General features: G+C 38.9%; 1 protein-coding gene across 1 annotated transcript in view; it reads right to left on the reverse strand.

Annotated features, from left to right (window-relative positions):
• The window catches only part of ATRN (attractin), a 236,299-nt gene that overhangs the window by 36,189 nt on the left and 182,020 nt on the right, over positions 1-18,090 (reverse strand). Inside the window, exon 26 of the mRNA XM_027836676.1 lies at positions 5,511-5,589. Within this exon, the coding sequence (XP_027692477.1) occupies positions 5,511-5,589 (79 nt within the window). The remainder of the gene's footprint in view (positions 1-5,510; positions 5,590-18,090) is intronic.

Here is an 18,090-nt window from a genome sequence, read left to right on the forward strand (position 1 = left end):
CTCATAGTTATTTGAATTCTTCATATCGGTTGTTCTTTATGGCAAATGTGGACATTAAAGTAAATGCTTCCTTTGTCCATCAGCATTCCATGTTCTCAGGCACAAATGAGAGAGCAGGAAAGGCAGCTATGGCTGACCATTTTATAATGCCCACAGAAGCACTGGCAAAAGTAAGTCTGTTTCAGACACCACAAAATAGACAGATTTCACCCCTTCGTCCTTGAATAAATGTAATGTGTAAATCACTGGACCAGCTGCAATCAGCCCTGGAAGAAGTGGTAGGAAATACATACATCGCCAGCTGCAAATAGTGCCCAGGTTTTTGTTTTTCTCCCTCTGAGTAAATACCCTCTAAATCTTTGCTTGACAGGGACAGGTTTTGTCCTTGGCATAGGAGACTGTGTCTTTGCCTTAGAACACAGCAGCTGAAACAGCAACTCTCTGAGGCAGGAAAGTCCTTCATTTCTGAAGCGGGAAAGCTCTCTGGACCCAGAGGTCAAGGTATACGGTTTTATTGGAACAAAATGACCTCCATCAACCTTCCTTTCTCCTCCACCAAACATTATGGGAACTAGTGTTTCTCAGCTCTTTTGATATGGTGAGGTCTCAGAAAAAAAATCTTTTGATTTTCTTTGTTAGAAGCAATATTGAGGCTGACTTGGGGGGTGAGGTGTGGAGCCAAGATGGCAGAGAAAGGCCAGGAAGGTGCCTGAGCTCTCCCCATTTCCCTCAGAAACAATGTTAAATCAAGTTTCTGAACGCATTCTGAGCAACAGAACCTACAAGAAGACAGAGTGAAATTAAGATACCTAGGAGGGACTTCAGGAAAGGTCTGTATCACTTGGGAGAAGGGGAGCACAGCCTAGGGCAACCCAGCACAGATGGCATGTGGACAAGCCAGTGGGACGCTTGTAGCCACAGCACAGATCAGCAACTGAGGCCCTGTGGTTCTGGCTCAGCAGGCCAGCTGTGAGGCCTCCAACTCCAGCGCAGAAGGCCAGTGACCAGGCCCTTGGCCCCCAGCAACAGAAGCTTGGGACAGTGCCCCACTGTGTCCCAGGAACAGAGCTCAACTTTAAAAGCCATGAAATAGGATAAAAAAAAAATAAGCATGAAACAGAAAAAAGTCCTGACCATAAAAAAAAAATACTATGATTACAGGGAAGATCAACACACAAACTCAGAAAAGGACAATAATGTCAAAATGCCTACATGTGAAACCTCAGCTCAAAAAGGATTTTAGAAATCAGAGAGGTAAAAGAAAAATTGGGAAAAGAAATGAAAGTTATGCAAGAGAATTATGAAAAAAGAGTCAATAGCTTGGAAAAGGAAGGATAAAAATTGACTGAAGAAAACAATTCCTTAAAAAGTAGAATTGGCCAAATGGAAAAGGAGGTACAAAAGCTAACTGAAGAAAATAATCCCTTAAAAATTAGAATTGGGTAAGCGGAAGCTAATGACTCTATGAGACAGCAAGAATCAGTCCAACAAAATCAAAAGAATGAAAAAATAGTGGAAAATGTAAAACACCTCATTGGAAAAACAAATGACCTAGAAAACAGATCCAGGAGAGATAATTTAAGAATTATTGGACTACCTGAAAGCCATGATCAAAAAAGAGCCTGAACAGCATCTCTCAAGAAATTATCAAGGAATTATCAAGGAAAACTGCCCTGATATACTAGAACCAGAAGGTAAAATAGTCATTAAAAGAATGCACTGATCATCTCCTAAAAGAGATCCCAAAATGAAAACTCTGAGGAATATTGCTGCCAAATTCCAGGATTATCAGGTCAAGGAGAAAATACTGCAAGCAGCCAGAAAGAAACAATTCAAATATCAAAGAGCCACAGTCAGGATTACACAGCTTCTACATTAAAGGATCAGAGGGCTTGGAATATGATATTCTGGAAGGCAAAGGAGCTTGGATTACAATCAAGAATCAATAGTTTAAGAAGTGCTAAAGGCGTCACGAGTGGAAAAAGTTTAAGAAGCCTTGCCGTAGACAATAAAATAATATCAATACTAAACATATGTGCACCAAGTGATATAGCATCCAAATTCTTAAAGGAGAAGTTAAGTGAGTTACAAGAAGAAATAGGCAGCAAAACTATACTGGTGGGGGACCTTAAACTCCCCCCTCTCAGGACTAGATAAATCTAACCACAAAATAAACAAGAAAGAAGATGAACAGAATCTTAGAAAAGTTAGATATGACACACCTCTGGAGAAAATTGAATGGGAAAAGAGCGGAATATACTTTTTTCTCAGAGATACATGGTTCCCCCACAAAAACTGAGCATGTATTAGGGCATTAAAAACCTTATAATAAAATGCAGAAATATTAAATGCTTCCTTTTCGGATCATGATACAATAAAAATTACATGTAATAAAGAGCCATGGAAAGATAGATTAAAAATTAGTTGGAAACTAAGTAACCTAATCCTAAAGAATGAGTGGGTGAAGCAACAAATCACAGAAATAATCAATAATTTCATCAAAGAGAATGACAATAGTGAGACAACACACAAAAATTTATGGGATACGGTAAAAGTAGTACTTAGAGGAAATTTTATATCTCTAAATATTTACAAATAGAGAAAGAGGAGATCAATGAATTGGGCATGCAACCAAAAAAGCTAGAAAAAGAACAAGTTAAAAATCCCCAATTAAATACCAAATCAGAAATTCTGAAACTCAAAGGAGAGATTAACAAAACTGAAACTAAACTGAACTAAAATAAAACTAAGAGCTGGTTTAAAAGAAACAATAAAATAGATAAAACTTTGTTAATTTGATTTAAAAAAATAAAGGAAACCAAATTACCAGTATCAAAAATGAAAAGGGTGAATTCACCAGCAATGAAGAAATTAAAGCAATAATTAGGAGCTATTTTGCCCAACTATATGCCAATAAATCTGGCAATCTAAGTGAAATGGGTAAATATTTACAAAAATATAAATTGTCCAAATTAACAGAAGAGGAAATAAAATACTAAAATTACCCTATTTTAGAAGAAGAAGTTGAACAAACCATCAATGAACTCCCTAGGGAAAAAAATCTCCAGGACCAGATGGATTTACAAGTGAATTCTATAAAACATTTAAAGAACAATTAATTCCAATACTATATAAATTATTTGGAAAAACAGGAGAGGGAATCCTACCAAATTCTTTTTATGACACAAATATGGTGCTGATGCCTAAACCAGGAAGAGCCAAAACAGAGAAAGAAAATTATAAACCAATTTCTCTAATGAATATTGATAGAAGCAATACAGAGGACAAGTTTCCAGAATTTATTCATCTCAAAGCTTAGTTTTGTTGATGTTTTTAAAGAAGGTATTGAAGGTAAAAATTCATTTTTTCTCAGACACAAGTTTTAAGAATAAAACAATAATGTACTTCATTGGTCTAAAGAGGATCAAATCCAAGAGAAGAACCTCATCTCATTCCGGCTGAAAAATAAGATCTGAGAGGCAAAGCTAAAAAGACCTAGGGTTATCAAGACATATGAGATGAGCATTGAGGCCACACATATACTGCTCTACAGATGGATGCTGAAGAACAGATGTTCAGAGGCCAGAAGGCAGGGATGTAAGCTGATACAAAGGAAATTTTCAGTTCTATATTAGGAAAAATTTTCTGGCTTCAAGGTTCCCATATTAAAAAGAGATTGAGGAGAATGGGCAGAGTTGTAATTTCATTGGTGCAGGGAATTCTGAACAAAGAAACTCCCTTTACTCATGACAGATTGGCGACTGTTGTACCACTTAGTCTTAGAGAGTTGCTTGGGGTGTCAGGAAGTAAGTGATTTGTCAAGGGTCACATAATTAGGATGTATCAGAGGCATAATTGAACCTAGCTCTCCCTGACCTTGGCCAGTTCTCCATCTACTATAACTCAAAGCCTCTCATTGAGATCAGAATTCAGAAAACATATCCTATTGCCAAATTCTGCTGCAGACGAGTTAGAAGGACAAATATAAAATGAGGAAGGGAAAAAGGAGCAAGATGATGAAGAAGAGAAGGGAGAGAGGAAGGAGGCAAAAAGAGGGGAGGAGAAGGTAAGGAAAAAGAGAGGGGAAAAAAAGAGGAAAGAAAGAACAAAGAAGAAAGGGGGAGGGAAGGAGGAAGGTGGAAGAAAGGGGAAGATGAAGGAGGGAAAAGAGAAGGGAAGAGGGCAAGGGGAGAGGAAAAAGAGAGGACTGTGGAAGGGAGGGTGGGAGAGGTAGAAGAAGCAACTCATCTACAGAGAACTTTAAGGTTTACAGTACGTTTTCTTCACAATAACCCTATGCAAGATAGTTAAAGGATTACATTTTACAATAGAGGTATAATTGATTTTTAAACTAATTTTTAATTAAATTTTATTTTTTTAATTGTCAAGCATTTATTTTTCTTCCCTCCCCCACAAAAGAAAATCAAAGCTTTGCAAAAATTAAGTATAATAAAGCAAAACAAATGTCCAAAGCAGATAAGGCCCCCCCATCAGAGCTCCTACAACCTTTCCCTTGGGAAGGCAATGTAGAAATTCTTCAGGGTCAGCCTTGAAGAATAGTAGCCTGAAAATCTTTTACAAATCTCTTGTGTGCTATTTTACTACCGACTCACTGACTTTCTGGTGAATTTTTATTCCGGTTTATTCTAAGTCCACCAGCATCCTATTCCTTAGTGATGGTGACTGTGTCTGTGCCCAATAAGAAATAAGAAATACTCTGATGTAAATAATGTTTCCCTGTTGCCTTTCTCTATAGCTCTCAGGAACTCTCCTGAAGCACAGGTGTTCAGGGCTCATATATTTCATCAATAGGGATCTCTTTCCATTGATGAAGACCAGAGCTCCTCTGTGCCTCTGTGGACTAACTATGTATGAGCTGCTGGGGCTGAAAAAAGAAATCCCAGCAGCCCTGGGCTGGTCTTCACACAACTGATCCACAGTTACTAGGCCGATACTTGAAGCCTTCTCAACTTGGCCCACAAGCTCCACTAAAGCTTGTATTATGTTGGCAAAGCACATGCAAACCCGGTCATCTCCATGCCACACTGAGGAATCAGACAAGGCCATTAAGTAAAGGGAACAGAAGAAATCTGGATTTGAATAAGGAGGAGAAAACGCAAAAACACTCCACTCTCCTGACTCCTTAGGAAAAAAAAAATAAAAACCACATGATGCTGCCTCAGGAATGAGGCAACTTGAGGATAAGGAGTTGGAAACTTTGCCTGAAACACCCCCTCAGCTCCCCAGCTCTTTCTCTCCAAAAAGCAACAGCAATAGTAGATCTTCCCTTTGGAAAACCTAAATCTCATTCTTTAGGCTGTACTCAGGACTTTCCTTTGTAGCTCAAATAAAAACCCTCTTGGTCATAAGTTGTTGGGAAGGAAAATACTGTATGACTTTTTAATGAAGTCACATGTGTGCATCATTTATTATAGAGAGATAAAAGCAAACAACAAAAAAGTCCCACTGTCCTTTAAGGAACGATCTTCTGTTGGATGACTCTGGCTTACCTCTCTCCGCCTTGAAGCCCAACAGCTTTGCTTGATTTTCCAAACCACAGCAGCCACAAGCAGCAAAGAGAGGAAACAACTAGAGGAAAGAAAGCATTGGGTTATTAACCTGGTGCAGAATGGTGCAGCATCAGAATCACAGGCTCTTAAGCCATTTAGTGTAGTCCCTCCCTGACTCTGCCAGGGCTCCGCACAATACCACCCCTACAAAGGGCATCTTCACCCTTTTCTCCATTTTCCTGAGAAAGATGGGGCCACTTTATGGCTCCACTGCTTCTTAAGGCGTCAGGAAGCATGCAGGGCAAAGCAAGGAGAGGTTTGGAAAGGCAGATTCCTGGCCTTACCACAACCTAACACAGCCTTCTCCAGGGAAGAAAGCAATACTGGAAGAGGGACTCTGACTCCCCAGTTCTACTTTCAACAGAATGGTCAGTAATAACGTAGATGAAAGAAAAAACATTGGAGAAAAGCACGGTAAATAAGTAGGGAATGCTGTCAATAGTAAATATGAAAAATTACAGTAATAGAAAACATCTCTTAGAGCAACAATGAGTGATTATGGAAAGAAGTGGCAACTTTGAAGGTTTAGCAAATACAGAAAAAAATAAGGTAACAAATCACACAGAGATTAATTTTTACAAAGTAAAATGCACTTTTAGTTTTCTTACGCTGTAAGTCAACAATTCTCTCAAACCCATAAAACCATAAAATTCTGCCCAGGGGTCTGGTGTCTCAGCTGCCCCAACGGCACATGATGGTTCCAACAGCTACTGTGGCAGTCAAGGCCAAAGCAAAGCACAATTTCACTTCTGCTAAAGGACGCAAGAAAAACTGACCCTGTTTAAAGAAGCTAACTTATTTTAAAGCAAAAGTAAACCTGACTTTTTTTTGTATTTTTTGAAAAGCAATTAAATAGTTTACAGGTTAGCATTTACGGTTATTTATTCTTAAAGGACAGCACAGTACATTGGCAGATTCACTGAATTCCCAGATAACACTCAGTTTTCTATCAATACAAATGTACACCTAATGTTGGTGTTTCTGGAGAGAAGTCACACTCTGCATAGAACCCTTCTAACCCAATTCTCCTTGTGTTAAATGGCATAGGTTTGTGACCTGAGGAGGGGGAGGGGCTTGTGGCCTGAGAAAAAAACTTTCTTTGTCCAGAGTTACTTGCCTGGATGGGGATCATGTACCTTGACTTCATTAGTACTTATACCCTAATTGCTGAAAAAATTAGCCCAAGAAGGATGGAAAACAGCTACCTGTTAATTACATCTATACTTTAAGGCATGGGCTTATTGTCTTCTGCTAAAAGCCCACGTCTTGTATAACATAGGAGGCATATGATCTCTCTCTTTAGGACTTGGGTTTGAATTCTGGCTCTGCTACTTTTTACCTATAGCAAGGCAAGTAACCTCACTGGCCTCAGGCTCCTTGTCTGTAAAATGGGATGTAACCTCTGAGGTTCTTTCTAGTTCTAATTGTTACGCAGAGCTAAAAGCAGCAGGTACAAGTTGAAGAGGCAGATTTTAGCTGAACGTGAGAAAAATTTTCTAACCATCAGAGCTGCCTGAGAGTAGAATCAGCTAACCCAGGAGCCAGTGAATTCACTCAGTACTGGAAAATTTCAAGCAGGATATCGTTAGCCAAGTGTTACGTAAGTCATGGAGAGGGCTGCTTGTTCAGGGACCAGAAGATTTCCAGGGTCTTTTTCAATTTTGTGATATTGTGATCCCTTGATTTTCTCATTTTACCAATTATTTTTCCATCACACTATTGTGATCTTTCACCCTTTCTCTAAATTCAAACCAACAGACTTCCTAAACTTCTTTTTATATGTTACATTTGCCTAGTGAACCTGGAGTCAGAACAGACATACATCTGGGCCCTGAGGGTTGGATGACTTGTCCAAGTCTATACCTTCCCTCCTTGGACCTGCTTCTTTCTCTATAAAATGAAAGATTTCTAAGGTCCCTTCAAGCTCTGACATTTTAAATTCTAAAGTCATTTCTTGGTCTGTTACCCTAGGAGTAGATAGGCAGTGTAGTATGGTGGAAAAAGTGATGGACCTGGAGTCAGGAGAGACCTGGGTTCAAATATGTCCTTTGACACTTACTGGCTGTACTATCAGGGCCAAGTCACTCAGTGTCTCTGAGCCTCAGTTTCCTCATATGTAAAATGGGGATAATACCTAGAATACTTACTTCACAAGGTTGTTGTAAGGATCAAATGAAATAAGGTATGGGAAGTGCTTTACAAACCTTAAGGTGCTTTATGTCAGTTGAGATTAATATTCTGTGGATTTTATGAAATCAAAAGAAAAATAGGAAGTTGGCTGTTAAGTGAGGATCTAGTTTACCTGCTTTTTTAACATCTTCTTTGCTAAAACTAGGACAATAAAGGGTAAAGGCTGCAACTGCGACAGATGGATATAACACAAGAGCTTGGGGTCCTGAAGATGCTGCTCAAAGACTATGCCAATGAGGAAGTGAAGGAAAGTCCGGGCAGGGAGACCGCGTTTAATTCAGACTCACATCCTGTAAGAATGTCACTCATTACTGAAGATCAGGAATGTGACTGCAAGATCAGCTTTAAAAATAATGCAACATTAAACTAAACTGTATCACTATTACTTCCAGGATGAAAACACTGCTGTCGCGTTTTAGATAGACACAGGGAGGCAGCAAATCCACACGGAAACCAGGAAGTCAGGCCTTTAAACCTGACAAGAGAATACTTAATGGGGTAAAAATACAACAGCGGTCACATGCTTACGCACGTCAGCCCAGGGACGTAGCCCCAAGCCCTGGTGTAACCCAGCTCTGTCTCTGGGGCTGCTCTCAGAGACGATTCTGAAATAGGTATTAAAAGTGTTACACAGCTACTCTGGGATGCTGCCAGCACTGGTCTCAATGTCAACAGCTCACTTCATTCCAACTGTTTGTGTTAGAAGCAATACTACAAAAAGTGGACTAACAGATCAAGACTGTTCCTCCAAATATGACCCTTGAGCTCTTCCTCCCTTAGAGAGTATGTGGAAATGGGGCCGGGGTTGTATGACACTCCTGACATTTTAGATGACCAACCTCTTCTTAAAGACCTCCAGCATCAGGGAAATCAATAACTCATCAGGCAGTACCTTCCATCACTGAATAGCTTGTCTCTATATTAAGGTGAATGAAGTTTGCTTCCTTGCAGTCTCTATTACTCCCACCATTTTTCTCTGGGGCCCAGCAGAATAAGCCTGATTCTTCCTGTATGTAACAGTCTCTCCAATATCTGAAGACAGCTATAATGAACTATTCTGTCCCTGGACCCTACCAAGTCTTTTCTTCTTCAAGCTAAACATCTCTAGTTCTCTCAATCAATTCCCATTTGCCAATATCCAAGTCCTTTCTATCTCCTCTAGACATGCATTAGTTTACCAACAGTCCTGCTAAAATGTGTCACCCAGAATTGGACATAATACTGCCGATAAGTCTGGTCAAAGCAGAAGATAACACAACTACCATCTCCACTGTTTTAGACAGTATGCTTGTATCAATACGTTCTGTGGTCAACTTTGCTTTTTTTGGCTGCCATGTCAGACTGTTAACTCATATTAAGCTTGCAGGTCCATGGTATTTTTAAACGAACTGCTGTCCAGCTATGCCTCTCTGACCCTATGCTTCAGTGTTTGGGAACCTAAGGTATTGGAATTACAAAGGCAAAAATGAATGAAACAGCTCTTGCCTCCAAAGAATTTACATCTTATCAGGAGAGACAACACATACACATACACAGAGTACAAAAGAAATACAACGTAATCTCTCTCTCTCTCTCTCTCTCTCTCTGTCTCCCTCTGGGAGTCAGGGCAGTGATGGGTGGGAACTAGAACCTGGCAGGATAAAGAAAGGTTTCATATTGAAGATGGCCCTTGAGCTGAATTTTGAAGGAAATTAGTTATTTTAAGAAGTGCAGGTGGGGAAGGATTGCATTCTAGGACAGCAGACTGTGCAAAAGCACAGAGAACCAACCATCTGGTGGGTTGTGTTTAAGGAACACCAAGAAGGCCAGTTAGGTTAGACCACAGAATTCATGAAGGAGAGTAACCACTGCCAGGATATAATCTATTGTCAAGATAATCTTCCTTTTTTTTTTTAAATTTTCTTTTTTTTCTTGTTGAGTATTTTATTTTCCCTGGTTACATGTAAAAACAATTTCCAACATTCATTTTTAAAACTCTGAGTTCCAAATTCCCCCCCTTTCCCCCTCCACCCCCCTCATTGAGAAGGCAAGCAATTCCATAGAGGCTACAAATGTGCAGTCATGCAAAACATATTCATAATACTAATGTTGTGAAAGAAAACATAGACAAAAAAAAACTTCAAGAAAAATAAATAAAGAAAAGAAAAGTATGCTTCAATTTGTATTCAGACACCATCAGTACCCTCTTTAGGGATGGATAGAATTTTTCATTGTAAGTCCTTCAGAGTTGTCTTGGATTGCTGTACTTCTGAGAATGGCTAAGTCATTCATAGTTGAGTTTTAAATTTTTCTCCCCTTCCCTCCCCACCTCCGTCCCTAAGACAGTGTGCAATCTGACATAGGCTCTACATATAAATTCCTATTAAACATATTTTCACATTAGTCATGTTGTAAGGAAGAATTAGAACCAACAGGAGGAACCATAAGAAAGAAGAAACAAAACAAAACAGAAGAAAAAAAAGAGCAAATAGTATACTTCGATCTGCATTCAAACTCTATAGTTCTTTCTTTGGATGTGGATAGCATTTTCCATCTTGAGACTTTTGGAGATGTCTTAGATCCTTGTATTGCTGAGAAGGGCTAAGTCTATCAAAGTTAGTCATCGCACAACATGGCTGTTACTGTGTACAATGTTTTCCTGATTCTGCTCACTTCACTCAGCATCAGTCCATACAACTCTTTCCAGGTTTTTCTGAAGTCCGCCTGCTCACAAGATAATCTTCCCAATGCAAAAAGATATGACCATGCCACTTCCTTGTTCAAAATCCCCTGGCTGCTCCTTATTTCTTCTAGGATAAAATGCAAACTCCTGAGACTAGTACTAAAGGCCTTCTATAACTTGACTCCAACTATTCTCTTCAACCTTATTTCACACTATTCCTCTTCAAATATTCTATATTATATTGAGGCATTATTAGCTAGACTACTATTTCCAGAGCACAACATACTGCTTCCTTCTTCTCTGCATGAAATCAATCAATAAACACTCTGGTGTTTTACTAGGCATCAGGCAACATGCCAAGTGCTGGGGATACAAAAGTGAAGCAGCCCATGCTCTTGAGGAGCCGATGTTGCAATGGCGGAAACCACATGTCTGTATATAAGTATACATAAGGCACATATGGAGCATTTGGGGAGTCAAGGAAAGCCCTTTGTGTAGAAGGCAGTGCTTGGGATAGTTCTTGAAGGAAACTTGGGATTCTAAGAGGTAGGACAACATTCTAAGCACTAGAGTGAGGGTGGATGGAGGGGACAGCCAATGAAAAGACACAGAGATGGGAGCTGGAGCATCGTGTGTGTGAGGGGCAACGAGTAGGCTAATGTGGCTGGTCCACAGAGGGCATGCAGAGAAATCATATGTAAGAAGGCTATAGAAGGAGGAAAAGACCAGAATGTACGCTTTCAACGCCAAAGGGAAAAATCTGTATCTGAAATAAAAGAAATAACAGGGAGTCATTACAGTATGAGGAGATAAGACCTCACTCTCATTCCCTATCAGAGTGATGGTCAGACCTGTGCTTCAGGAAAATCACTTTGGGATTTCCAACCAAGAAGATTGCCTGAATGGAGGCAGGCACCCCAGCTTCCACACTATCTACTTTAGCAAATAGCTAAAAATTGCACCAGATTGAATAATGCTCAAGAATTCCAATGAGACATTATAAGTGACTTCTACCCCAGAACTACATAAAACGTCAGCCAGAAGCCCACAGAAAATAGGAGAGGGGGCTGCCAGACAAGACAGTGCAAACCAAGACAGCAGCTTCTCAGCATGACCAGCCAGAAAGAGTGGATAAGCCCCATGAGAAAGCCCCAGGGTGGTCAGAAACCCAGTTTAGTGAATGAGAGGAGTAGCAACCAGTTCTGGGACACTCCCAGGCCCACAGGTTCCGAGGTCCTATGTCCTGAGACACAGCACTCTGAACCTCAGAATTCTAGTTGAAGCCAACCCTGGAAGCTGGAGACAGATGCAGGAACTCAGGTGGAGACTAAGAGGGGCTGACCACTGTACCTAAAAGTACAGTAGGAGGCAGAGCCTGGTCCTGGCACAAAGCCTCGTTTCAGGAAGAAATGAGAAATTGATAAATACAGAAAGATACAGAACATTATTATAATAGATTCAGACATAACCAGAATTCCAATCTAGAACGACAGAGTAATTCTATAATAACTGCAAAGACTCAAAAGAAAAAAATGAATTTTTCGTAGGGACTATATGGATACCCAGAAGATATGAAACAAGAGAAAAAAAATGAAAGAAAATTTCTGGAGGAGAGAGTTAAAAGTATAAATAGCTTAGAACAGAAAGTGGTTAACCTTACCCAAGTAAAATGGACACCTTGAAAACTAGAGCAGACCAAACAGAAATCAATGAGTTAATGAGAGAGCAAGAATATTACAACAAAATCAAAAGACTGGAATAGTAGGACATGGAAGGTAATTTACTGCTATAAAAACTGAACTAGAAACCATAATTTAAGAATCAGACCCTAAAAACAATTCTTTTTTTTAAAGTCTGGGTTATATATTTTTAAAAAAGCACAAATAAAATTATTAGAACCTATTATCTATCAAATCTTTTAGAACCAGAGAACAAAGTGAAAAAAGAGAATTACCTCCTAAAAGAAAAAAAAAACCACCTCCTAAAAGAAACCCCCAAAGGAAAACTCTAGTTAACATTTACACAGTGCTTACTACATGCCAGGCAGGTTGTTAAGTGTTTTACAAATAGTATTTCATTAGATCCTCACCAACAACCCTGGAAAGGTAAGTATTGTTATTATCCTCATTTTACAGATGAAGAATTGTGGTAAATAGAGGTTAAAAGACTTGTCCTTGGTCACATAGTAAGAGTCTTAGGATGGATTTGAATTCAAGTCTTCTGGACACCTGGCCCAGAGCTCTATCCCCTGCACCATCTAAGCTGTCTCTTGGAATACAATATTCCAAAAGATAAATGATAGGTTTATAAAAAAGAATAACTTACTCTGCAAAGTTGAGCATAATCCTACAGGGAAAAAAACGGACCATTAATGGAAGAGAGGACGCTCAGGAATTCCTGATGAAAAGAAAAGAGCTGAGTAGAACTTTGAAATGCAAACACAAGATTCAAGGGAAACCTAAAAAGCTAAATTTATTTGAGCAATTAGAAGGGACTATATGATGATACAGTGCTAACATTCTAATAGGCAATGAAAAACCAGGTGTCCCCTTAAAACCTTAATGAAGTAGAAGAGTTAATTATGAAGAAGGGGGTAGGTTAGTTATATTCTGAGGGTTTTAAGAGGAGAAAGAGAAGGGAGGAGAGAAGGAATACACCAATTTAGAAAACAGGAAGAGGGTGAGATGAAGAGCAGGGATCAGATGAATCTCATTTTTAACTGACTGAGATTTTTGCACTTCTTTCCATGTGGCCAAGTCTGCTTTTTAAGGAGTTCTTTTCTTCAGTGAATTTTTATATCTTCTTTCCATTTGGCCAATTCCGCTTTTTAAGGAGTTCTTTTCTTCAGTGAATTTTTATATCTTCTTTTCCATTTGGCCAATTCTGCTTTTTAAGGAATTCTTTTCTTCAATGAATTTTTATATCTTCTTTTCCATTTAGCCAAGTCTGATTTTTAAGGAGTTCTTGTTTTCAGTGGATTTGGGCCTGTTTTCCCATTTGGCCAATTCTGCTCTTACACAGGAAAAGCAACACTGTAATGATGATCGACTTTGAAAGACTTCGGATAAATAGAATGATTCAGGACAATTCCAAAAGATTCATGATGAAAAACGGCATTTGTCGCCAGATAGAAAATTGATGGACTCAGAGTGCAGACTGGAGCATATTTTTTCTCTTTATTTTTCTTGCTTCCCCCACCCCCCACAACATGGCTAATGTAAAAACATGTTTTGCATGACTTCATATATAATGGGTATCATATTTCTTGTGTTCTTAATGGGTGGGGGGAGGGAAAAAATTTGAAACTGAAAATAAAAACTGTTTTAAAAAGCATAACATTTCACTTTATTACTATAAGAACCTTCAAATCTATTATGAATGCCACACTTTGTGGCCTGACTCTAAGGTTTTCTTATACCTATAGGACATCATCACAAAAGCAGCATAAGGCCAAAGTCTTATCCTAGAAACTCTCCTCCATTCCCACCTAGGCTTTACTATCCATCAACCCACAAAAGTCCATTTATCTTGTAGTTGAAAAAATACTAAGTCTCAAATCGGGAGTCCGGAGGTCTCAAGTCTGACTTCTATCACTAACTAGCTGAATATCATTAAGTCCTTCATCTCTCTCTTTCTAAAATGAAGGTGTTTGATTAAAGCAGGGGTTCTTAACTTTCTGTGGTTGTGGACTCTTGTGGCATTCTGATGAAACCTATGGACCTTATCTCCAAATAATTTTTAAATGCATAAGATAAAATACATAGGATTACAAAGAAATACAACTTAAACACAGTTAGCAAAATAGTTTTTAAAAAGCCAAGTTCACAGATCTCAGGTTAAGAAGCCCTGGATGAGATGATCCTTAGAGTCCTATCCATCTCTAGGATTCTGTGATTCTGTCACCTCCAGCTAAAAGCTTGTTAACCATCAAGAAAACCTCTGAGTCACTGGTTCCACACCCTCCAATTTCCCAGGCCAAGCTCTCTCCCCTCAGTTTTGCTGAAGGTCTTCTCTGTTTCTTTTAGTTCAGTGTCCTTACATATAAAATTCCCACTTTGGTAGTTGCATGTAATTCATAAAGACTATTCCTGAACTCTATTTCTCTTCTGGGCAAGAGACACCATCATACCAGGGCAGTATTAAAAAAAAAAAGCACATTAGGAACCATTTGACTAAACCATGGCATTTTATTAGACGTTAACACAGCTAATAAAAAAGCGACAGTTTTACTGGGGAAATGCATTGTATCAGATGTTACAGTTTGAAGTTTATAAAAACTCCTCTCTGATGATCAAAACACACAATCTCAAATAATTCTGATAAAGTGATAACTATTTAAGTGCTATATGCATGTTATTTTAAATGCTTTGGTGAATTACAATTCACAACCAACTTCTCAGAATATGATAGCTACAAACACACGAAACTAATTTAGTGAATCTCAACAGTCACTGTGCTCAGCAACACCACTAGGGAGGTCATTTTCAGTAAGGGCAGGGACTGTTTTGCCTCCTTCTGTATCCTCAGTGCTTAGAACAGTGCCTGACACACACGATGCAGTTGCTTAATAAATGTTTACTGACTAACTAATGTACAACTCACCAGTTACACTTGGTGCCTGCTCACCTGCCTCCCTGATGTCACTCCTGAAAAGAGCAGCCTCATGAACTAATTCCCATCCTTTTCTACCAGACATACAACCAGGGGTATAAAACTTTGCCCCTTTTACCTAAAATGGCTATCAGAACTCAGAATCTCTCTTAACTTCCAAAAGATCCAACCCAGCAAAGAGAACGATTGAAAAATATCTTTTGCTTTCAACCTCATCTAGAAGAATATTACAGGTGTGTTTTTATACCTGAGATGTGTAATTTTCTGGAATTTATTAAAAAAAACAACCTTATGCCTGTGGATTGCAGATAATCTGATTTATAGCAATAAACATTATAGTTTAGGTGACATAAAACCTTCCAATACAAGAAAATTGCTATTGAAAAGGTTAAATTTTCCCATGGGGCTTAGTTTTTGTTTTTTCTGAACCCTAAAATGAACATTTGAGAAGAGTCTAAATAACACTTCTTTTTTCTTAACCCTTCTGTTGTTTTTTCCTGGTGGGAAAAGTGAACTTTGGAACAAAATTCTTTTCATAATCAGACTCCTTGATTTTGGTCAGGAGAATTTTCTTTGATTCAGGGGGTTGGACTACAAAATGACCTCTAAGGTTACTTCTACCCTTTTAAAAATCTATTTTGTTTTTTCCAATTACATGTTAAGAACAAAGCTGTTTTTTAAAATTTGGAGTACCAAATGTTCTCCCTCTCTCCCCTCCCCCACATTGAGAAAGGAAAGCAATTTGATATAGATTATACAAGGGCAGTCATGCAAAACATATGTCCATATTAGTCATGTTATGAAATAAAACTCAGATCCCCCACCAAAAAACCCAAGAAAAATAAAGAAAGTATTTAAAAAGTATGTTTCAATCTGCATTCAGATTCCATCAGGCCTTTTTCTGGAGGTGAATAGATAACATTTTTCATCATAAGTCCTTTGGAATTGTCTTGGATCATTGTATTGCTGAGAATAGTTAAGTCATTCACAATTGATCATCATACAATATTGCTATTACTATGTACAATGTTCTCTTGGTTCTGCTCACTTCACTCTTATTTCATCACAATCATAAACCACAACTTGTTCAGCCATTCCCCAACTGATAGGCATCCCCTCAATTTCTGATTCTTTGCCACCACAAAAAGAGCTACTACAAATATTTTTGTACATATAGGTCCTTTTCCTTTTCCTTTTTTTTTTTTTTTAAATCTCTTTGGATTACAGACCTAGTAGTGGTTTTGCTGAGTCAAAGGTTTTATAGCCCTTTGGGTATAGTTCCAAATAGCTCTCCAGAATGGTTGGATCAATTCCCAAATCAATAGTGTCCCAATTTCCCCATATCCCCTCCCGCATTTGTCATTTTCCTTTCTTCTCATGTTAGCCAATCTGCCAGATATGAGGTGGTACATCAGAGTTGTTTTAATTTGCATTACTCTAATCAATAGTGATTTAGAGCATTTTTTCATATGACTATAGATAGCTTTGATTTCTTCTCCTGAAAACTGTCTATTCACATCCTTTGGGAATAACTTGTATTCTTATAAATTTGATTCATTTCTCTATATATGTGAGAAATGGACAGAGGTTGGGAGGCTATGATAATGGTGGTCAACATGGCATTGCTCTAAGTGTGCCCACATGTATGGTAAGGCAAAGGCTGGAAGAGATGGAGCTGGCTGAAACCAGCAGCCCATGCATGCATCTCCAACAACCCCCCTCCTCCTGCAATACTGGGATTATGCGAAGACTTTGACACAGGAGCCACCCTTCGACTTTTCCTTCAAAAGTATAAACTTCATCCAAGGCCTAATAAATGAGGGCCCAGAGCCCAGGCTCTGGCCAATAAAGCACTCTAAGCAGGGTAAGTCACTGATTTTTGAATCAGGAGCAAGGCCCTAAAAACCTCTGCTTCAAAGACTTACCCAAGGCCCTTACTCATTTTGTCTCTCGTATTTTCCCAACTGGCCTCTTTGTTTTTTTCAAAGAGAAGGTATAAACTCCTCTTATTCTACCTGAAGCACATAAACTGCAATCATTCCATCATTCTACGTCATGTGCTTAACTCATAAATATTTATTTTATTGCATCACTCAACAAAGAGCAGTGGTACATTGTGTGCAGGGCACATAGGCGCTGCAGGAGACAGAAAAGATATGGTCCCTGCCTTCATGGAGCTTATATAAATAATTTACATATGCAGTCAACATCTGTCCTACTTTCTGCGTGTGTCTTTCCTGTACCTATCAACGCTGTCCTCCTTGGATTACCAATTCCTAGAGGTTTTGTGGGAGTTGTGTCTATTGAACTGGATGCTGGTATTTATCACACATAAATCTTCTGGAAGGCAGGCTGGTTTCTTCAAGTATGCTTGAAAAAGTGAAGGAACATTACAAGTGGAAGGGAACTTAAAGGGTAATCAGTCCAACTCATCATTTTATAGCTACCAATAATAAGTAGCATTTATGCAGCACTTTAAGGTTTGAAAAGTACTTATATTTATATCTCATTTAATCATTACAACAATTCTGTGGGGATGGTATTATTATTACCCCCATTTTACAGATAAAGAAACTGAGGCTGATGTTTATTTGCCCAAAGTCACACGGCTAGGAACTAGGCCAGGATTTAAACTTTAGGTCGTCATGACTCCAACTCTAGCGCTATCTACTACACTAAGCTCCCTCAGGTGAAGAAGCTGAGGCCCAGAGAGTGGAAGAACTTTGTCCATTTGTCATTCTTTCTCTTACTGGATAGTATGTTGCCTGGAAAGTAGAATTTGGTGAATGTTCAAAGGAGTGTGTCACAGGTTAAGATCTGGGACTCTAACCAGGCTTTCCCTGGCGGGGGCAAGTCATGAATTTACTCAAGAAAAGCACCCTGATGATTGTCACATAGGCCATGATATCTTCCATGCTTCCTGAACAAATCATCAGCTTGAGTGGATGATAAGACTCAAGATTTGGGGTAATTCTTGGAGCCTTTGGTGTTGTACGTATATGTGCATGGACTAGTTTCTTGGGGAGTCCTTGAGTCTAGTAGCATGAAAAAAACAAA

Source organism: Vombatus ursinus, unplaced genomic scaffold (assembly GCF_900497805.2).
Source record: "Vombatus ursinus unplaced genomic scaffold, bare-nosed wombat genome assembly UNPS02014818.1, whole genome shotgun sequence".
Classification (NCBI taxonomy): Eukaryota; Metazoa; Chordata; class Mammalia; order Diprotodontia; family Vombatidae; genus Vombatus; species Vombatus ursinus.